This window comes from Rhipicephalus sanguineus, chromosome 1 (assembly GCF_013339695.2).
Source record: "Rhipicephalus sanguineus isolate Rsan-2018 chromosome 1, BIME_Rsan_1.4, whole genome shotgun sequence".
In the NCBI taxonomy this organism is placed as follows: domain Eukaryota; kingdom Metazoa; phylum Arthropoda; class Arachnida; order Ixodida; family Ixodidae; genus Rhipicephalus; species Rhipicephalus sanguineus.
This window is the reverse complement of record NC_051176.1, coordinates 313494072-313517296: the sequence shown is the minus strand read 5'-3', so window position 1 is coordinate 313517296 and position 23225 is coordinate 313494072. Positions and strand designations below refer to the sequence as shown.

At 46.7% G+C, this 23225-nt stretch overlaps 1 protein-coding gene and 1 non-coding gene across 2 annotated transcripts in view; one reads left to right on the top strand and one right to left on the bottom strand.

Annotated features, from left to right (window-relative positions):
• Positions 1 to 16823, top strand: part of LOC119383544 (carboxy-terminal domain RNA polymerase II polypeptide A small phosphatase 1) — a 379575-nt gene extending 362752 nt beyond the window's left edge. The window contains exon 8 of the mRNA XM_049413122.1: positions 16397 to 16823. Within this exon, the coding sequence (XP_049269079.1) occupies positions 16397 to 16609 (213 nt within the window). The 3' untranslated portion in view covers positions 16610 to 16823. The remainder of the gene's footprint in view (positions 1 to 16396) is intronic.
• On the bottom strand, positions 13133 to 13205 carry Trnas-gcu (transfer RNA serine (anticodon GCU)). Its single transcript has one exon. It is a non-coding gene; the product is annotated as a tRNA-Ser (tRNA).
• Positions 16824 to 23225: the final 6402 nt, after the last annotated feature.

The window sequence follows — 23225 nt, the reverse complement described above, 5'->3', positions numbered from 1 at the left end:
GCTTGCCACGCAGATGGCCTGAGTTCGATTCTCACCCGAAGATTTTTATTATTTATTTTATTTGCATCTTTCTCGGTATTTCGGTCACAGACAAGGTTATGATTTTTCGCTCACAACCAGCGATGCCGACGCCGGAATTTCTGCGAAGCAGCTCTTTAACGCTATCACGTTCAAATCGTACAAGGAGTGTTTCAATGAAAAGTTCGAAACGACACTCTGGGTATAAATGAAGACTTTGTTCAAAGTATACACTATGTGCCTGATCGCAGCGATCCCATTGATGAACGAGCCTAAGGATTTTTTTCCCCAGAATTGCTGTGGCCGTGACGAGACCCAGTCCTTCGTTGTCCTTGTTAATGCGCTTCCCTTTCAGATGTTTTTTCAGTGAACCAAACACGTGGAGATCCCCAGGCGTTTGATGATGGCCGGTTGAACACCTTCCGCTTTCGGATAACGCCCCGCTACTCTTTAATCGCCGAATTTTGCAATGTGATCGCCATTCGTCCTCACACGCAATGCCGCGACCATTGGACGGCACTCTTTATATTAGGCTCTGCTCTCTACTGCGAATGCGGGCGCCTCCGCACGCTCCGATCCACGGCAGAGACTCCGATCGCATCCCTAGATGTTCTCCCATAGCGGCCTAGGCATTTGTGTAAACGGTCATGTTGTTACGACGTTTCTTACCTTTTCATTTGAACACCCCTTGTACAATTGAACGTAAGAGGACTACTTCGAACTATAGATGACATCCAAGAACTTCCGAGTAAGTTCAACCCGAAAGTGGTGTGTATGGAAGAAACACTCCCAAAGACACCTCCGGCAATACATTACTTTCCGAAAAGACCGCGAGGATGCTGTCGTATCATCTGGCGGTGTAGCCATCATAGCTGATGGAAGTATGCCATGCCAGCATTTGAAGCTCCAGGGGCCATACTAGCTGTACTTCTTAATAGACCCATTACCATATGCTCCGTGTACATACCACCACATCATCAGCTTCACGGACGCCATTTTTGATTCGATTGTAGTGCACACGTGTCCTGTGGGGTGATCCTCGCTGTTATGCTCGAGGATTTTCGTCCTGTTTGTCTCTTAAATGCGAAGGAGTCTACGTATTTTAGCCTCGCAAACAATTCCTACTCCTGCATAGGTCTTAGCATTTCATCACCGCCCCTTTTACCCGTTTTTAAATGCAGTTTTCTTAAAAACCCTTAAGGGAGTAACCACTTCCCAATCATCCCGAGTACGCCGAAAAAAACTACACCCGCAGGTTCCTCGATGGAAGGTTGACTCAGCTGATTGGGAACGGTACCGGACCCTTGCAGGCATGGGCTGAGATGTCCCAGCTGACCATAGATGACGCTCTTACGTATTTTACAGCTTTTATCTTGATGTCGCATCTAAATGCATTACTCAAACGAGCGGCATGGATTCTAAGCGGCGAGTTCCATGGTGGAACGATGCATGTGGGAAAGCACGGATGAATTGCTAGAAAGCGTGGGCGTTGCTTCGCGATTCCCCAACAGTAGAAAACCTGGAACATTTCAAGCAGGTCAAATCGCAGGCAAGGAGAACGCGTCGACAAGCTAGACGAGAGAGCTAAACAAAGTTCATATCGAGTGTCAACTCGTACACAGATGAGGGAACATAAAGTGAAGATAATTAAGGGCCAACAAACGTATTCCCTGCCATTAGTAAATGGCCTCGGGAAAGCTTGTAGGATCAACCTAATTTTCTTGGCACATATTTTGAGCACATATCGAGCTCCTCACACTACTCCCAAAGCTTCCAAATGTACAAAGCACAAATAGAACAACAAAAGTTAGGAAGAAAATCTGCAAAAAAATGAGGCGTACAGTGAACCATTCTGCTTGGCAGTACTGCAAACAGCACTGAACTGTTGTGATCCATCTACCACACGTTCTGACCCCATCTACCCCAGGTAATGTACGAGATGCTAAAGCAACTACCCTCCTCCGAAACTCGAAAAGCCCTCCTTTCTACAATCTTTCCGCGTGTGATCCCCTCTTCTTGGAAGGAGGCCGTTATAATTCCAATTTTCAAGCAGGGGTCGGATCCCTCTGCTGTATCGAGTTACAGACCTATAGCGTTAACAGGTTGCCTCTGCAAAGTATTTGAAATGATTAACTGCCGCCTACTACACTTCCTAGGATCAAACTGCTCGACCCATACCAGTGTGGGTTTAGGGAGGGCCGATTCACCACCTCATACGTATCGAGGCACGCATGCGTGAAGCTTTTGTTCATAATCAGTTTTTCTTATCTGTATTCTTCAACATGGAGAAGGTATACGGTACGACGTGGAGGTTTGGGATATTGAGAGACCTCTCACACGTAGGTATACGTGGTAATATGTTCAATGTCATTGAAGTTTATCTGTCTGATCGCACACTCCGTGTTGGAGTGGGCAATGTTTTCTCCCGCACATTTGTACAGGAAATTGGAGTGCCACAGGGTGGGGTGCTCAGCTGTGCGCTCCCTATTATAAAAATGAATTCTCTCGGTCTGTACATCCCACGTAATATGTCTTATTCATCATATGTTGATGATGTGCAGATAGGTTTTCAATCGTGTTCTCTCTTGGGATCTGTGTGCTCTTAACAAGGTGTCCAAATGGGCTTATGGAAACGGGTTCAAACTGAACCCACAAAAAAGCACCTGTGACCTTTTTTCATCAAAAACAGGCTTTTACACTGGTCGTGAAATTGTCATGAAGGGAGAGCGTCTGCGCGTAAACATAGTACATAAGTTCCTAGGTGTAATTTTGGATGCGAAGTTAACCTTTCTACCGCACATAAAACATTTTAAAAGTAAATGCATGGAAACAATGAATATGTTAAAGGGGCTGTCACACACAACGTGGGACAGAGACAGAAAGTGCCTCATGAATCTGTATAAAAGCCTAATACGCTAATGCCTTGACTATGGGGCGATAGTCTATCACTCTGCCACGCCAAGCGCTCTGGAAATGCTGGACCCTGTTCATTATCTAGGCATCCGCCTGTCCACAGGCGCCTTTAGAACAATAATCCAGTTGAAAGCCTTTATGTGGAATCGGACGAGTGGTCACTTCTCGGATGCCGGCGTTCTACCCACCAACACAAGCATTTCCACAGCCGAGGCTTACGCGTTATTCGTAGGCGTTAAACACAATAAAGAATACACCAAGGGTAGCAGACACTGACGCCATGAGTGTCGTAATAGCATTGAAAAAATCTGAAAAAAAAAAAAACATGGAAATCATATGTCCGTCTATTCATTACTCGATCTGCGCCGCGTACGCGTCCAAGCAACATATTGTGGTGTGCTGGTTGCCAGGGCACCGCGAGATCGAAGGAAATGTGTTGGCTTAAGCGCTCCCAACTCCTTAGTTGCTGTCCCTGTAATGGACCTAAAATCAAACATACGGAAAAAGCTCTGGGCTTACTGGCAGAAGTTATGGGATCTACAAACGCATAACAAGTTACACTTGATCAAACCATTCCTTCGTAAGTGGCCACCCACATCAAAAACACGCCGTATACAGGTCACTCTTATCGGCAGAATAGGGCACACACAGGACACACACACACACCTTTGGTCCGGTGGTGACCCACCCAGCTGTGACATTTGGCCATCCACTTACCGTACTTCACATACTCCTTGAATGCTCAGAAAAAAAGCATTTTTCGCTGGCGCTCACGCAGCACATACTCCTTCATCCAGTCATGTTCATTGGTAAAGAACCTCTTTCTAAATATCATACATTGAATGCATTTTGAAGAACGTACATACACTCTGAGGCAAAAAGGTGTTAAAATGGTGTGTGGTTCGTCCCTTTGGGGACTAATGGGGCTGCCACAACCATTAATCCATTTAAGGACTTACGGCACCGTATCTAACAGTTGGTCCCCATGCAGCTAACTGTTAGTCCCCACAGATCACTTCAGTGGACTAACATTTAGTCCTCACATTTACACTTTACCGGCCAACTGTCAAGTCCCCACAGATCACCTCAATGGACTAAATTTGCTCCTCACATTTACACCTTTCCGGGCAACCTTAGTCCTCGCAGTTGCACCTCGCAGGACGAACGGTCGGTCCACTGAAATACTCCATTTGGATGAACTTTTTTATACCCAGGGAGGATTTTCTACAGTTACTCTCCGCAAGGCTTAATACTTTTTTCGCGTGTTTCTTTCCGCGGTGAGCAACAAATGCCGCGGAAAAGAACACGCGAAAAATATTTAGTCATGCGTGTGTTCCTACTTTCGCAGTCACTGCGACAACGAATAACAAAAGGGGGACAATGAAACGTTTTAGTTTTCTCTGTACATATGAAGTTTCTGCTTTCTTTCATTGAATTCACTGAAAATGTCAAATACAGGTCCAGCCGCGTTGTCATATCTCGTACAGTCCTTTTTTGTGAAGCTGCTCCAACGGAAGCGATAGATGAGAGGTATTGTACGCGCCAGCGCACACAGCATCCTGCTCGTTGTGGACAACGGCTGCATCCTGCAAATCACAAAAATATTGTAATAGTTACACGTGACAGCGAGGGTGATGACGCACGCACATTGCAAATACGTGCAAGGTGAACTAAAACACACGTCTAAAATATGGCATGCAAGTAATTTCACCCCTGCAAAGCACAACAATATTGCAAATAGTTAGCGACACGTCACAGAATGGATGAAGACGCACGCAACTGGCAAATATGAGCAAGGGGAAATAAAAACACACGTTTAAAATATCCCTATTGGAAAACCCAGTGCCATACATGATTATTGGACCAGTGTGGCGCTGGGTACTGGGACGCTGGCACGCTGGCGCGTTGCACACTGGGACACCCGTCACGGGCCGAAATCGGGCTGTTAAATTGTTTTTAGAAACTGTGGTCATGCCCAGATCGTAATTAGGGCTGAAACACGAGCACTGCGACGAAAAAAAAACCTAAAAAAAAACAAGCGAGCCGGAGTCGAACCATCACCTCGACGCACCGTGCATCCTGAGTCTGACATGGTACCGCTACGCCACACCTCAAAGACGAGAGTCCGTCCCTTTTTCGTCATGTTGTTACTACTTCCGGTAGCCAGTATTTTCATTTTTCTCTTTTAGAAACAGATTTCAGTCTCTTCGTGCTCGCCAGAACCAAGAGAAGATAGTTAATTGGTTTGTTATGTGCTGCCTAGCATCAGAACGTCTATCTGGCACGTTTTGCCGCAAAAAAAATATTAGCGTAATCGCAGATGTGTTGCGGCAATCGCACTGACTCGCTAAGCACTGTCATACCTATGTAGAAACATTGTTTATTTGAACTGCACACTGAACACTTAAGGTGTCGTCACCCGTTTGAACATATTTTCCGTCCTCTTTGTTCACGTTCCGCGTAATATACGGCCGCAGTAGTTCACCCTAGCCGAATCAACCGTTAGGCTTAGAGCTGTACTCCGTCGCCACGGTCACTGTGAAGAACGTGGATATTCAATTACGAAGAATCTAATAACTGTTCAAATGTAGTTTTGATCATACCTGACTGAAGCGAGGCCATATTTGCACCTTCGATTACACAAATCAGAAGCTAAAAACGCCGAGATTAAGCGTTTCATTGGCTCACTGTTGCCGGTGACGTGCGGCCATGGTGCGGCTTTCAGCAGTACGAGCCCATATGGAAGGACTGACTAGTCCTTCCATATGGTTGATGTTATTATCAGACTAATACTAGTGTCATATTGTGTTGCGAATGATAAGTTCTTTCGATGCAGTTATATGAACTACATTCCCGACACTCGATCACACACTTCAGAGAAAGCGCTGCGCTCGACAGATGATTGCTTTAGCGTATACGTACGTCCGTCGCTTAACTAAAGCTAAAGCTAGATATGTGTAGGACACAGAATAGAATAATATTTTGAAAATATTCGATAAGCTTTTCTTTCGCCTTCTCGCGACCCAATACGAAATTTTATACGAATTCTAACCAGCGCGCCCAGTTTTCTTCCAATGTGCTGGCAGTGTTCCCAGTGCGCGGGCAGACACTGTACAGCGTGGCCAGTGCCTGCCAGTGCGCTCTAAAACACTGGGCCACACTGTACAGTATTCCCAGCGTCTTTCAGCGCACTGGGCGGCAGCCACGCTGTACAGTTTGTCCCATTGCCTCGCAGCGCGCTGTAGTACACTGGGACACACTGTACAGCGTTTCCAGTGCCACCCAGTGCGCTGAAAGGCACTGGGGGGCACTCGAAACGCTGTTTTTTTCCGGTAGGGATGGCATGTTAATAATTTCACCGTGATGTCATGAATCATGAAAGACGCATTTCACGCCACATAGCACAACTTTTCAAGTGCCGGCGAGTTTTCTGCTAGCGGCGTCGTACAGCTCGAGCAAGCCCGTCAACCGCCGCAGCCGCCAGCGAATCTCGAGCAGGACAGCGAGCGAACGCGGAGCCGCCGCCACGAACGGCACCGAGCTGCTTGCGAGCAAGCGTGACGAAGCCGACGGTAATGGCGACTAATTTCCACAAAGTTCCTCGAGCGAGCAGCAGTACAGCGAGCGAACGAGGGGCCGCCGTCACGAACGGCGCCGGGCTGCTTGCGAGCGAGCGCAGGGGAAGCCCACGGTAACGGCGTCCAATTTCTACCAAATTCCTCGAGCGACGAACGGCGGCGAACTGCTTGCGAGTGAGCGTCGCGAAAGCCGACGGTAATGGCGACCATTTTCCGCAGAGTTCCGAAGCGCAGCTAAAGTCGCAGCTAAAGTCGGCTAGCTAAAGCACCCGCCAACCCATGCCGGTGCATTTCAAGCGCGCGGCATAAAATCGAGCTCGTTGCCGGCGACCGCACTGCGTTTTAGACGAGTCGCAAAACAGAGGCGAGGCCTCTCTCGCAGCTCATCACCACGGCGAATCATCGGTGAGCGAGCGTCCGGGCGGCCGACGACAATAGCGGCCAGTATCCAGGCGGTCACAGCACAGGCGAGCTCACGCCCAAGCCGGCCCTCGCGGTACATTTCGTGCGCGCGATATACAACACGATCGAGTCCGTTAACGCCAGTCGTGATCATTTTTGCGCACGCGATAAGTACGGCAGAATAAAGAGCGATCACTTGTGAAAGAATCCAGCGCTGATTTGTGCCCCGAGTCATTGAAATCATGGATCCGATAGGCCTACTGTCTTCTCGGCCGCCATTCCCAGCCGCTGGCGACGCACTGCCGTGACTACGCTGGAGATATACAGCGCGGCGTCGCGGCGTGTCGAGAACAGCTCCATACTTCCTGGGTGCAGCGATACGTAAAAGCAGCACGATACGCTCATCCACAGATAACGTGCATATCAGAGGCATCGAGGCGTAGTTCCTAGATCGGCGAACTCTCCTAGCGCGACACAACCGCCAACACGCCATCACGAAGAGAAGTGGGAAGACTAACCCAAGAGCGAGGAGGACGGTTAGTTCCCTTGACAACGGTTTGCACACGGCACGTGTCTCTGCACACGGCCTGCATCTCTCGCGCGGTTCATCCCTTTGCAGACTAACTGGTTTGCACGCGGCACACATCACTCTGCGCTTGCTCCTCAACGGTCTGTCCGTTCATCGCGTGCGCCTACTGGGCTCCGTTGCTCCTCTTTCTGGTAATTTTGCCTTAGAGTGTACTTTCCATGTCATCCACGCCGGTGATCAGTAGGACGACCTCTGAAAGGAGGCTGCTGCTGTGGATGCTACATCAAAAGAGAGCACCTACCTCCCGGCCCTTGGTACCAAGGGCGCTGACGAGGCATCCGTGCTAATTCAACACGTGTATATTTTAGCGTTACGATCACCTAGAACTCAATCTCACCTATCGCGCTTCACTTGACTCTCATGGTTTTAATAATTACGTGTTATTTAATGTTAGTGCGCAGAATTTTAGGCCCCTTATACAACCTATAAACATAATCATTGTTCCCATCTGATACCATGTCGTGGCTCTCTTTGGCCATTAATGGCCCTTCCGCCATTAAGCAACATATATCATCATTGGTGGAATAACTTGTCTTTTTCACTGTGATTCCTAGCTCATGCTGGTCCTTGTGTACCACAGTTGTTTGGGGAAGTAGTCTAGCGAACGTCGTCATGTGATATTCGTTCACCTTCGCGTTGCACGATGCCAAATGTTGCGCCTCCTAGACTGCTTCTCCTTCTAACAGCAGAGAGGTTCGATTTAAACACAGACAGTCACAGACACGACACGGATGTCCAAACTGCAGAGACAGACCTCGCACTGAAACCAAGCGTTCGCACCTCATAGATCTACGGGTACGTCGTCGTTGGCGTAGGCCTTCCATCGCTTCGGGGTCTTCTCGTAGCCGCCGCTGCCTTTCCCGTTTTCTATGTTGGGCTAACTATTGCCTTGTTTAGTGGACCAGTGGTGAGTAGTGGGATTTGCCCAATTTCTGTGGCACATACCCATTTATTTTTCGAGATAAGGTCGGACACATTCCACGCAGGGGCGTCTGCGCAAGCAGGCGTTTGGTGTGTAGCGACACCACGGAGCCGAGCTAACGGGAGGGTTTCGACCCCCTCCCACGCCTAGCCGCGCGTGGCTCTGCCGTGTCTGGGGAAAAGGGGATCCTAGGGGTTGAGCCGACGCCGGGTGTTTGGTCCTCGGCAAAGGCAACACACCCCTTTGGCCCCGGCTTCACGTAGACGGCACCCCTGGGCTGGCCCACCCAGGGGAAATCGGCAGTCGCCTTTTCCTGTCTCTCTCCTCCCATCTTCGTCTTTCGCTCTCACTTTGCGTCTTTCCTGTCTTCTTCTCTCTTCCATTTACTTCCAATTTTCCTGGCGGCAAAGGCTAACCTTGTGTGGCTATCCTCCCTAGGGTAAACCATATTCGGTTATAGGAACGGCGCACTACTGGCGTTGCGCAGACTTGTCGACATGTTCTGCCACGTCCCCTTGTTGGGCTCCGTGGTGGGTGGTAGGTGCCGTTTCCGAACAAATTACTTTTTTTATGGGAACCTTCAACCCTTCTTCAACCGATCGTGCCCCGAAAAGGGTACGCACCGATGCAACATCACTCTTCTTGCCTAAAAGCAAAGAAATTTTTCCCAAACACCATGTGCTTCACTGCGAGCAACCGTCAACAAAAGCTAGAGCTATTTCATCATTCCTAGTGGCCAAGTGCCGAAAAGAGACGATTGGAGCCGGTTATAAGGCCACAAAAATGTGGGGATCTGCTCCTCGAAATAAAAGACAAAGAACAGTTCAACAAATTCGCACACCTCGTAGCTTTTGGTGACATCCCTGTATCTGTAAGTCCTCACCGAACCATGAACACAGTCAAAGGCGTAGTATCTGACGATGACTTGATGACATTGAATGAAGATGAACTCCTCGACGGATGGAGGGACCAAGGTGTAATCCTTGTGCAACGCATCGAAATCAGACGGAACAACACCGAAATCGCAACAAAGCACCTAATACTTTCAGTTCAACCACACTACCCGAGACTCTTGAAACAGGCTATGTGAAACTTCATGTCCGACCGTATATTCCGAACCCGACGCGTTGCTTCAAATGCCAGAGATTTGGTCATGGATCGCAGAGCTGCCGGGGCAGCTTATTTGCGGTAAGTGCGGCACCACCGGCCACAGTACTGACGACTGCAGGAATGAACAAGTCCATTGTGCAAACTGCGATGGCAGTCACCCCGCATATTCCAGAGCTTGCTCAACCTGGAAGAAAGAAAAAGATATAATCACTGTAAAGGTAAAAGAGAATATCACATCCCGTGAAGCAAGACAACGGATTTCTTCGTCATTCCCACTGAGAACACCCTTCGCCGAAGTGGTGCAACGAGGAGCGGCACCACTAAGGCATTGGCAATTGCCCGGACCACGCCTAGCGTGCCGAGGCTAACGCCATTCGCCCCTACGGCGGGAGCAGCCAGCGCTGCCCTGCTCAGTATCACCCAGTCCGCACCAGTGGCCTCCACAAGCTCTGGCAGCAGCCGGGGCAATGAAGAGGTCAAGGGGGTCCCATCGACTTCCGGCTTGGTGAGGGCAAAGACTTCGTCGACCGCGGCGAAGTCTACACTACGCAAACACCGCTCGGTAGAGCGACTGTCTGTCGCCTCTCAAGAGGCGATGGACACTACTGGTCCACCGGCGCAGGCTGCGCCGAAGGAGCGGCGAGCATCCCTCGACCGCTCCAAAAAAGACAAAACCCCGATCACAGGGCCTGGCAAAAGCTCTGTAAAATAATTGACTCACCTTCTTTGCGACACACAGCACACGTACACTACCAACATGGACACAATATTACAGTGGAACGTCCGAGGACTATTACACAACCTAGACGACATACATGAACTTTTTAGTAAATTGTGTCCAAAAGTGCTGTGTGTACAGGAGACACACTTACATCCCAGGCACACAAATTTTCTCCGGCAGTATGTTGTTTTCCGGAAAGACCGCGAGGATGCTCTCGCATCATCTGGCGGTGTAGCAATCATACTAGACCGAAACGTAGCATGCCAGCACTTTCCTCTCCGAACGGCACTGGAGGCATAGGCCGTTCGAGCTATACTCGCAAACAAACTTATAACTATCTGTTCTTTATATAGCCCCCACACTACCAGCTACACAAACATGAATTCCAATCATTTATAGACGAGTTGCCCGAACCTTACCTCATCCTTGGTGATTTCAGTGCTCACAGCAGCCTGTGGGGCGACTCTCGCACCGACGCGCAAGGCCGCCTCATTGAGAATTTCCTCTTTTCTACAGGCGCATGCTTACTCAACAAAAAAAGAGCCCACGTATTTTAGCCTCGCGAATAATTCGTATTCAGCCATCGATCTTAGCATCATCTATCCATCGATTTTACTTGATTTTAACTGGGAAGTGGTTAAAAACGCTTACGGGAGTGACCACTTCCCAATACTCCTCAAAACAAAAACAAAACGAATCTCTACCCCAGGCTCCTCGGTGGAAGCTTGACAAAGCCGATTGGGAGGAGTTCCACAAACTTACTAAGATTTCGTGGGCAGACATTTCTTCTTTTAGTATTGACGCTGCTGTTGAGTATTTAACCGCTTTTATCATCAACGCTGCTTCTGAATGCATACCAGAAATAACTAGGGGGACGGGCAAACGTCGTGTCCCCTGGTGGAACGACGAGTGCCGCCAAGCTCGGAGAAAACAGAATAAAGCGTGGGGACTTCTGCGCGATTCCCCCACAGCAGAAAACTTTATTAATTTTAAGCAGGTGAAATCGGAAGGCTAGAAGGGACAGCTGGCAGAAGTTTATTTCGGGCATAAATTCCTACAGAGATGGGGCTAAGGTCTGGTATGGTGTGAAAAAAGTAAGTGGTCAACCAGCATATTCGTTGCCCTTAGTAGACACCCAGGGGCAAAGCCTGGAAAGCCAAGCCGACTCTCTGGGAGCCCATTTCGAAATAGTGTCTAGTTCTACGCATTATTCTGAAACATTGCAAAGGTACAAAACAAGGTTGGAGCGAGAGAGGTTGGAAAGGAAATCTACACAAAATGAGGCATACAATGCACCGTTCCGCCTAGCAGAACTACAGGCGGCATTGAACTGTTGCAGCAAGTCTGCCCCAGGTTCCGATCGTATTGTATACGAAATGTTAACACACTTTTTCCACGAAACACAAAAAACACTTCTTTCCCTCTACAATGCCATATGTTTTTCCGGTGAGATCCCCACTTCCTGGAAAGAGGCTATCGTGATACCTATTCTTAAACAGGGCAAAGATCCATCCTTTGTCAGTAGTTACAGACCCATCGCGCTAACAAGTTGCCTATGTAGTCTTCGAAAAAATTATAAACTGCCGGTTAATACATTTCCTCGAAACGAATAAATTACTAGACCCATACCAGTGCGGATTTCGAGAGGGTCGATGCACAACCGACCACTTAATCCGCATTGAGTCACATATTCGCGAAGCATTTGTCCACAAGCAATTTTTCCTCTCGGTATTCCTTGACATGGAAAAAGCGTACGATACAACATGGCGCTTTGGAATACTGAGAGACCTCTCACACTTAGGTGTGCGAGGTAGGATGTTCACCATAGTCGAAAGTTATCTATCCAATCGCACATTTCGTGTTCGAGTGGGCAATGTTTTCTCCCGACAATTTGTTCAGGAAACTGGTGTTCCACAGGGTGGTGTGCTGAGTTGCACCCTTTTTATTATAAAAATGAATTCCTTACGTCTCTACATCCCACATAACATATTCTATTCCACATATGTGGATGATGTCCAGATCGGCTTTAGGTCTTGCAATCTTGCTATGTGTGAGCGGCATGTTCAGCTCTGTCTGAACAAGGTGTCTAAATGGGCAGACGAAAACGGGTTGAGGTTAAGTCCACAAAAAAGCACCTGTGTTCTCTTTTCTAGAAAGAGAGTCCTCCACCGGAATCCCGAAATTGTCTTATATGGGCAGCGGTTACCAGTAGAAGCGGAACATAAATTTCTAGGCTTAATTCTGGACTCCAAACTCACCTTTATATCACACATCAAGCATATAAAAAACAACTGTATGAAAGCAATGAACATCTTAAAATTGCTGTCACGCACTGCATGGGGCAGTGACAGGAAGTGCCTGATCAATCTATATAGAAGCCTCGTTCGCACGCGCCTAGGTTACGGGGCCGTTGTTTATCAGTCTGCGACACCAAGCGCCCTGAAGATACTTGACCCTGTTCACCATCTAGGCATTCGCCTTTCTACGGGTGCGTTTCGAACCAGCCCCGTAGAAAGCCTCTACGTTGAGTGCAACGAGTGGTCGCTCCACCTGCAGAGATCTTGCATGTCTTTTTTATATTACCTGAAAGTTAACGCAAAGAACACCCCGCACACTCTACCGTCAATGATTTGTCGAGTTCTGCCCCGTTTAACAATCGTCCTGCGGTGAGACAGCCCTACTGACTTCGTGTGAGGGCCCTCGCTGAGGAAACTAATAATATAATAATATCTGGGGTTTAACGTCCCAAAACCACGACTGATTATGAGAGACGCCGTAGTGGAGGGCTCCGGAAATTTCGACCACCTGGGGTTCTTTAACGTGCACCTAAATCTAAGTACACGGGCCTCAAACATTTTCGCCCCCATCGAAAATGCAGCCGCCGCAGCCGGGATTCGATCCCGCGACCTTCGGGTCAGCAGCCGAGCGCCATAACCACTAGACCACCGCGGCGGGGCTCGCTGAGGAAACGGGCGTGCCACTTCATGAACACTGTTTGATGGCTCCCGCTGCATATCTGCCGCCGTGGCAGTGGCAGCTCATAGACTGTGACGTTTCCTTTGTAGAAGTAACGAAACACGCACCTATTGCACATATACGTATTCACTTTCTCGAACTCCAGCACTAATACACCTGTCCTGAATTCTTTACGGATGCTTCAAAGTCTCATACTGGTGTGTCCTATGCAGCCGTTGGTCCATCCTTTTCCGAGTCCGCTATTCCAAATCCTTATTCAAGTACCTTCACCGCAGAAGCTTACGCGATACTTGTGGCCGTTAAACACATTAAGGAATTAAAATTAATACGTACAGTCATATACACGGATTCTCTGAGCGTCGTAAAAGCTTTAAAAACTCTGAAAAAACATAAAAATCCTGTCCTTGTGTCCCTTTACTCCCTATTATGTACGCTACACGCTAAAACATGTTGGAGTGTGCTGGGTGCCAGGGCACTGCGAGATCGGGGGAAATGTGTTGGCGGACCAGCTTCTGTCCACGAAAACGCTGCCGCCAATACATCCATAGCCCTTCACTTGACCTGAAACCCTTCCTTAAAAGAAAGCTCAGAGACCACTGGCAGCGGTCGTGGGACAATCAAACACAAAATAAACTTCATCTCATCAAGCCACATATCGCGTATTGGCCGCCACTATCAAAGTCACGCCGCACAGAAGTAACACTTACCAGGATAAGAATAGGACACACACACAGTACACATGCATGCCTCCTGTCCGGTGGTGATCCACGCACGTGTGAGAACTGTGGGCAACCACTTGCAGTCCTGCACATTCTCATTCAATGCAGTGAGTTAAATCCCATTAGAAAAAAGCACTTCCCATCACCCTACCGAGAGCATATACCATTCATCCATCTATGTTCATCGGTAGGGATCCTCTTTTCAAACTTGATTCATTGTTCTCGTTTATAAAAGATCTGAATAGTTTTCACGCAATATACCCAGGTAATCCGCAGCGCGACCTCTGAACAGAGGTCGCTGCTGCAGTAGCTACATTACCGAAAGCACCTGCCTCGCGGCCCTTGGACACAAGGGCATTGACGAAGCATTCGTGCTCATACCATGTGTTTATCGTTTTATTATCACGACCGTTTGCCACTGACTCTCACTGCACACATTTCATGTCATGCCCATGATTTTAATACTTCTACGTTTTACCCGCCTTTTTTAGCGCGCGGAATTTTAAGGCCCTTATACAGCCACTTACCAAAATCATTGTTCACGTTTCTTGTTGCATGACCTGGCGCTCTTTGGCCATCAATTGGCCCTTGCGCCATTAGAGACCAGATATCATCAAGGTCGGACATATTACGGCTAGCTTAAACAGCTTCGCTCTTAAAGGGACACTAAAGGCAAATATTAAGTCGACGTTGATTGTTGAAATAGCGGTCCAGAAACCTCGTAGTGCTACTTTATGCCAAGGAAGTGTTTATTTTGAAATAAAATCACGTTTTAGTGGTCCGCATCGCGTTAGCGCACTTGAAATCACCCGCCTGAAATCAGTCTTTCACACATCACTGCTGCGATGCCCAACGTTGCCCGCCTTTAATGCGCGGTGGCGTGCACTGGCGGCGTGCACCATTCGGGCATCCGGCAACATCACATGCATGCGGCATTTTGTCGAACTTTCTGTCAGAGCGACTTTAACAAGCGCGCAAAATACACGCGGCAGTACGCGCTACCGAAACTACCGCTGAGACGCGACCGCGTGAGCGAAGCAGGGCGCCGGGCGAAGCGCAGTTCGGCGAAAACGGAACCTTTGAACCACGCGCGCCGTTCCCCGTGGCAACGCCAAAGAGGTTTTTTTCCATGAATCAAACAGAAACGAACAAACAGCATTTTATTACGTCTCTTAATGCACGGAAGATTCTTTTTTTATTGCTGCTAGTTTGATTACTAGTGATTAATTGTAGGCAGACTCTCATACGTCATCGGGATAATTTTGAAAATGTGCCGCTGGTGGCGCTGATCGTGTGATACATTGAGCTTAATTCCTCGGTAAGTAGGGCACTGCTGTTGATAATATTGCCGTTTTAGACGTTGTCATACATTGAGCTTTCACTCTGACATAAATTGTTATTTGCCTTTAGTGTCCCTTTAAAAATGAATCTTGTCGACGGCGCGCACAAGTCGCTGTAGGCGCCAACTTCATTAAAGATTTTAAGAAATTTTCGAAAAGCTTTGGTAACGTCCACGCAACAACGGTGTGTGTAATGTTGCGGCCACGCGATTTACTAATTGAGGCTTCATTCTGGTATGCCCCGTTTATTTATACAGACAGACCAATGTAAGAGTGCATGCCACGTAGTTCGCCCTCGGGGATTGCTAGCCTTTCACGCAAGAAGCCTGTTTTGGAATTACCCAATCACGGCGATCGCGCGGAATGCGCGCCCACTCTTCGTATTCTGTAAACAAATAGCGCTGGCAAACAATTCTTTTTTTCAGAGATTATTATGTTGACTGTAAAAACTTGCCTCGTTTCAAAAGCATTTACAGAAATGCACAGGAGGGCTTCCACGTAGTGTTTTCGTAGAGCGCCGGCAGCCAAACCTCATCTCATCTAACGTGCATTCTTGAAGCCACTCAGAACGCGCGCTTCATCATGCGCCGCTACTCCCGCAGTGCAAGTATGCTCCACCATCAAAACTAACCTTGTTCTGCCTGTCATCAAGAAGGAAGCTCGCCCGTTTGTCTCTTTTCCGTAAAATTTATTTTGGGAGGACAGCATCTGGATGGGACCGTCGCCAGCAACCCAGTCTTTTCAGGCTGTCTTGCATAGCATTATGTAATGGTGTATTAACCACTCCTCTCTGTAACGCCGTTCGGCATTGAGAGTATTTTAAAGAAAGGAATAGCAAGGGGGTGGGAAAGGAGGGTGAGGAGGAAGGATGGGAGGCTTGGCTTGTGTAGCAAAGAAAGGAGGAGGGAGGGCAATGGAGAAAGACGCGTTGAGCTCAATCTGAGTTGGAGTAGCCTAGCCAAGTCTTGGAGAAAACTACCTCGTTAAGCCTACTTTTACTGAGCCGCCGTTGCGTCAGGCATTTTTGTCATCACGTGGACGAACATGCTTAAGAAGCGCACCACGGGAGGCGGAATCTGCTGTACGTGTCAAACCATTGTGTGTGCAGGTACCTGTCGGCTCATGGTTCGATGACATGTCGGACACCGAGCTGCGGGACCTGATGCCATTCTTCGACAAACTGAGCCGCGTCGAGGACGTGTACACGGTGCTGCGCAACTCCAACAACGCGGCTGGCGGCGGCGGCGGCGGCTCTCCGGCCTTCCCTGCACCGCTCCTGATGAACGGCAGCGCAGCGGCTTTGCACAGCAGCGGTTCCTAGCATTCCGCACAGTGCGGCTTGTGCAATAGCCCCTTCTCCGCCGGCAGTACAAAAGCGCTTACGGGTCCCGTGCTAGTCTCGCCGGCCTACTTAACGTCGGAGGGGGGCTGCCCCTTTGTGCCTTGTCTCTTCCACTCTGGACGAGAGTTTGTATAATAACGGTGTTCCATAATCTCACCTGTATCATAGATTAAAGACGACTATTTCAGCCTGCTTCGTGTCTCCATTTGTTGTGCGATTAAGAAGTTACAGCCGTGCCGGCATTTTCTCTACCATTGCAACGTAAGGTGCAGGGGTGCATCAGGTGCGCCAATTTGATACAATTTCTTATTTTTGCACCAAGCTGAGCTAAAACCGTAAAATTTGTTGAAATTGCGCCAGGCTGCGCCAAAATGCCCGACCAGCTTCAAAATTTTCTCACCTGCATAAATTTTAGCGAGTAATGGAGGCCGCGTTGGTCGTCTGCAGTGTCGGCATCATCATCATCCAAATCAGACGCGCAGACCCTAACCCCCCCCCCCTTGCGAAACAAAAGAAAAAAGTCAGTTTCACCGCAAGGGCGAAGCAATGAATGCGATAGCAACAAGTTGTAATGTTATACGAACTGAGGCAGCAAACTTTTCTATCCGATCTCGCGTAACTCTAGAAAACTTTGGTGTAAGAGAGAAAAAGTCAGTTTCACCGCAAGGGCGAAACAATGAATGCGATAGCAACAAGTTGTAATGTTATACGAACTGAGGCAGCAAACTTTTGTATCCGATCTCGCGTAACTCTAGAAAACTTTGGTGTAAGAGAGAAAAAGTCAGTTTCACCGCAAGGACGAAGCAATGAATGCGATAGCAACAAGTTGTAATGTTATACGAACTGAGGCAGCAAACTTTTGTATCCGATCTCGCGTAACTCTAGAAAACTTTGGTGTAAGAGAGAAAAAGTCAGTTTCACCGCAAGGACGAAGCAATGAATGCGATAGCAACAAGTTGTAATGTTATACGAACTGAGGCAGCAAACTTTTGTATCCGATCTCGCGTAACTCTAGAAAACTTTGGTGTAAGAGAGAAAAAGTCAGTTTCACCGCAAGGGCGAAACAATGAATGCGATAGCAACAAGTTGTAATGTTATACGAACTGAGGCAGCAAACTTTTGTATCCGATCTCGCGTAACTCTAGAAAACTTTGGTGTAAGAGAGAAAAAGTCAGTTTCACCGCAAGGACGAAGCAATGAATGCGATAGCAACAAGTTGTAATGTTATACGAACTGAGGCAGCAAACTTTTGTATCCGATCTCGCGTAACTCTAGAAAACTTTGGTGTAAGAGAGAAAAAGTCAGTTTCACCGCAAGGACGAAGCAATGAATGCGATAGCAACAAGTTGTAATGTTATACGAACTGAGGCAGCAAACTTTTGTATCCGATCTTGCGTAACTCTAGAAAACTTTGGTGTAAGAGAGAAAAAGTCAGTTTCACCGCAAGGACGAAGCAATGAATGCGATAGCAACAAGTTGTAATGTTATACGAACTGAGGCAGCAAACTTTTGTATCCGATCTCGCGTAACTCTAGAAAACTTTGGTGTAAGAGAGAAAAAGTCAGTTTCACCGCAAGGACGAAGCAATGAATGCGATAGCAACAAGTTGTAATGTTATACGAACTGAGGCAGCAAACTTTTCTATCCGATCTCGCGTAACTCTAGAAAACTTTGGTGTAAGAGAGAAAAAGTCAGTTTCACCGCAAGGGCGAAACAATGAATGCGATAGCAACAAGTTGTAATGTTATACGAACTGAGGCAGCAAACTTTTGTATCCGATCTCGCGTAACTCTAGAAAACTTTGGTGTAAGAGAGAAAAAGTCAGTTTCACCGCAAGGACGAAGCAATGAATGCGATAGCAACAAGTTGTAATGTTATACGAACTGAGGCAGCAAACTTTTGTATCCGATCTCGCGTAACTCTAGAAAACTTTGGTGTAAGGGAGAAAAGGTCAGTTTCACCGCTAGGGCGAAACAATGAATGCGATAGCAACAAGTTGTAATGTTATACGAAGTGAGACAGCAAACGTTTGTATCCGATCTCGCGTAACTCTAGAAAACTTTGGTGTAAGAGAGAAAAAGTCAGTTTCACCGCAAGGGCGAAGCAATGAATGCGATAGCAACAGGTTGTAATGTTATACGAAGTGAGGCAGCAAACGTTTGTATCCGATCTCGCGTAACTCTAGAAAACTTTGGTGTAAGAGAGAAAAAGTCAGTTTCACCGCAAGGGCGAATCAATGAATGCGATAGCAACAAGTCGTGATGTTATACGAACTGAGGCAGCAAACTTTTGTATCCGATCTCGCGTAACTCTAGAAAACTTTGGTGTAAGAGAGAAAAAGTCAGTTTCACCGCAAGGGCGAATCAATGAATGCGATAGCAACAAGTCGTGATGTTATACGAAGTGAGGCAGCAAACTTTTGTATCCGATCTCGCGTAACTCTAGAAAACTTTGGTGTAAGAGAGAAAAAGTCAGTTTCACCGCAAGGGCGAAGCAATGAATGCGATAGCAACAAGTTGTAATGTTATACAAAGTGAGACAGCAAACGTTTGTATCCGATCTCGCGTAATCTAGAAAACTGGTGTAAGAGAGAAAAAGTCAGTTTCACCGCAAGGGCGAATCAATGAATGCGATAGCAACAAGTCGTGATGTTATACGAACTGAGGCAGCAAACTTTTGTATCCGATCTCGCGTAACTCTAGAAAACTTTGGTGTAAGAGAGAAAAAGTCAGTTTCACCGCAAGGGCGAATCAATGAATGCGATAGCAACAAGTTGTAATGTTATACGAAGTGAGACAGCAAACGTTTGTATCCGATCTCGCGTAACTCTAGAAAACTTTGGTGTAAGAGAGAAAAAGTCAGTTTCACCGCAAGGGCGAATCAATGAATGCGATAGCAACAAGTTGTAATGTTATACGAGCTGAGGCAGCAAACTTTTGTATCCGATCTCGCGTAACTCTAGAAAACTTTGGTGTAAGAGAGAAAAACTCAGTTTCACCGCAAGGGCGAATCAATGAATGCGATAGCAACAAGTTGTAATGTTATACGAACTGAGGCAGCAAACTTTTGTATCCGATCTCGCGTAACTCTAGAAAACTTTGGTGTAAGAGAGAAAAAGTCAGTTTCACCGCAAGGGCGAATCAATGAATGCGATAGCAACAAGTTGTAATGTTATACGAACTGAGACAGCAAACGTTTGTATCCGATCTCGCGTAACTCTAGAAAACTTTGGTGTAAGAGAGAAAAACTCAGTTTCACCGCAAGGGCAAATCAATGAATGCGATAGCAACAAGTTGTAATGTTATACGAACTGAGGCAGCAAACTTTTGTATCCGATCTCGCGTAACTCTAGAAAACTTTGGTGTAAGAGAGAAAAAGTCAGTTTCACCGCAAGGGCAAAGCGATGAATGCGATAGCAACAAGTTGTAATGTTATACGAACTGAGGCAGCAAACTTTTGTATCCGATCTCGCGTAACTCTAGAAAACTTTGGTGTAAGAGAGAAAAAGTCAGTTTCACCGCAAGGGCGAATCAATGAATGCGATAGCAACAAGTTGTAATGTTATACGAACTGAGGCAGCAAACTTTTGTATCCGATCTCGCGTAACTCTAGAAAACTTTGGTGTAAGAGAGAAAAAGTCAGTTTCACCGCAAGGGCGAATCAATGAATGCGATAGCAACAAGTTGTAATGTTATACGAAGTGAGACAGCAAACGTTTGTATCCGATCTCGCGTAACTCTAGAAAACTTTGGTGTAAGAGAGAAAAAGTCAGTTTCACCGCAAGGGCAAAGCGATGAATGCGATAACAACAAATTGTAATGTTATACGAAGTGAGACAGCAAACGTTTGTATCCGATCTCGCGTAATCTAGAAAACTGGTGTAAGAGAGAAAAAGTCAGTTTCACCGCAAGGGCGAATCAATGAATGCGATAGCAACAAGTTGTAATCTTATACGAACTGAGGCAGCAAACTTTTGTATCCGATCTCGCGTAACTCTAGAAAACTTTGGTGTAAGAGAGAAAAAGTCAGTTTCACCGCAAGGGCGAAACAATGAATGCGATAGCAACAAGTTGTAATGTTATACGAACTGAGGCAGCAAACTTTTGTATCCGATCTCGCGTAACTCTAGAAAACTTTGGTGTAAGAGAGAAAAAGTCAGTTTCACCGCAAGGGCGAATCAATGAATGCGATAGCAACAAGTTGTAATGTTATACGAACTGAGGCAGCAAACTTTTGTATCCGATCTCGCGTAACTCTAGAAAACTTTGGTGTAAGAGAGAAAAAGTCAGTTTCACCGCAAGGGCAAAGCGATGAATGCGATAGCAACAAGTTGTAACGTTATACGAAGTGAGACAGCAAACTTTTGTATCCGATCTCGCGTAACTCTAGAAAACTTTGGTGTAAGAGAGAAAAAGTCAGTTTCACCGCAAGGGCGAATCAATGAATGCGATAGCAACAAGTCGTGATGTTATACGAAGTGAGGCAGCAAACTTTTGTATCCGATCTCGCGTAACTCTAGAAAACTTTGGTGTAAGAGAGAAAAAGTCAGTTTCACCGCAAGGGCAAAGCGATGAATGCGATAACAACAAATTGTAATGTTATACGAAGTGAGACAGCAAACGTTTGTATCCGATCTCGCGTAATCTAGAAAACTGGTGTAAGAGAGAAAAAGTCAGTTTCACCGCAAGGGCGAATCAATGAATGCGATAGCAACAAGTTGTAATGTTATACGAACTGAGGCAGCAAACTTTTGTATCCGATCTCGCGTAACTCTAGAAAACTTTGGTGTAAGAGAGAAAAAGTCAGTTTCACCGCAAGGGCAAAGCGATGAATGCGATAGCAACAAGTTGTAACGTTATACGAAGTGAGACAGCAAACGTTTGTATCCGATCTCGCGTAACTCTAGAAAGCTTTGGTGTAAGAGAGAAAAAGTCAGTTTCACCGCAAGGGCGAAGCAATGAATGCGATAGCAACAGGTTGTAATGTTATACGAAGTGAGGCAGCAAACGTTTGTATCCGATCTCGCGTAACTCTAGAAAGCTTTGGTGTAAGAGAGAAAAAGTCAGTTTCACCGCAAGGGCGAATCAATGAATGCGATAGCAACAGGTTGTAATGTTATACGAAGTGAGGCAGCAAACTTTTGTATCCGATCTCGCGTAACTCTAGAAAGCTTTGGTGTAAGAGAGAAAAAGTCAGTTTCACCGCAAGGGCAAAGCGATGAATGCGATAGCAACAAGTTGTAACGTTATACGAAGTGAGACAGCAAACGTTTGTATCCGATCTCGCGTAACTCTAGAAAGCTTTGGTGTAAGAGAGAAAAAGTCAGTTTCACCGCAAGGGCGAAGCAATGAATGCGATAGCAACAAGTTGTAACGTTATACGAAGTGAGACAGCAAACTTTTGTATCCGATCTCGCGTAACTCTAGAAAACTTTGGTGTAAGAGAGAAAAAGTCAGTTTCACCGCAAGGGCAAAGCAATGAATGCGATAGCAACAGGTTGTAATGTTATACGAAGTGAGACGGCAAACGTTTGTATCCGATCTCGCGTAACTCTAGAAAGCTTTGGTGTAAGAGAGAAAAAGTCAGTTTCACCGCAAGGGCGAAGCAATGAATGCGATAGCAACAGGTTGTAATGTTACGAAGTGAGACAGCAAACGTTTGTATCCGATCTCGCGTAACTCTAGAAAGCTTTGGTGTAAGAGAGAAAAAGTCAGTTTCACCGCAAGGGCAAAGCAATGAATGCGATAGCAACAGGTTGTAATGTTATACGAAGTGAGGCAGCAAACGTTTGTATCCGATCTCGCGTAACTCTAGAAAACTTTGGTGTAAGAGAGAAAAAGTCAGTTTCACCGCAAGGGCAAAGCAATGAATGCGATAGCAACAGGTTGTAATGTTATACGAAGTGAGACAGCAAACGTTTGTATCCGATCTCGCGTAACTCTAGAAAGCTTTGGTGTAAGAGAGAAAAAGTCAGTTTCACCGCAAGGGCAAAGCAATGAATGCGATAGCAACAGGTTGTAATGTTATACGAAGTGAGGCAGCAAACGTTTGTATCCGATCTCGCGTAACTCTAGAAAGCTTTGGTGTAAGAGAGAAAAAGTCAGTTTCACCGCAAGGGCAAAGCAATGAATGCGATAGCAACAGGTTGTAATGTTATACGAAGTGAGGCAGCAAACGTTTGTATCCGATCTCGCGTAACTCTAGAAAACTTTGGTGTAAGAGAGAAAAAGTCAGTTTCACCGCAAGGGCAAAGCAATGAATGCGATAGCAACAAGTTGTAACGTTATACGAAGTGAGACAGCAAACGTTTGTATCCGATCTCGCGTAACTCTAGAAAACTTTGGTGTAAGAGAGAAAAAGTCAGTTTCACCGCAAGGCCAAAGCAATGAATGCGATAGCAACAGGTTGTAATGTTATACGAAGTGAGGCAGCAAACGTTTGTATCCGATCTCGCGTAACTCTAGAAAGCTTTGGTGTAAGAGAGAAAAAGTCAGTTTCACCGCAAGGGCGAAGCAATGAATGCGATAGCAACAGGTTGTAATGTTATACGAAGTGAGACAGCAAACGTTTGTATCCGATCTCGCGTAACTCTAGA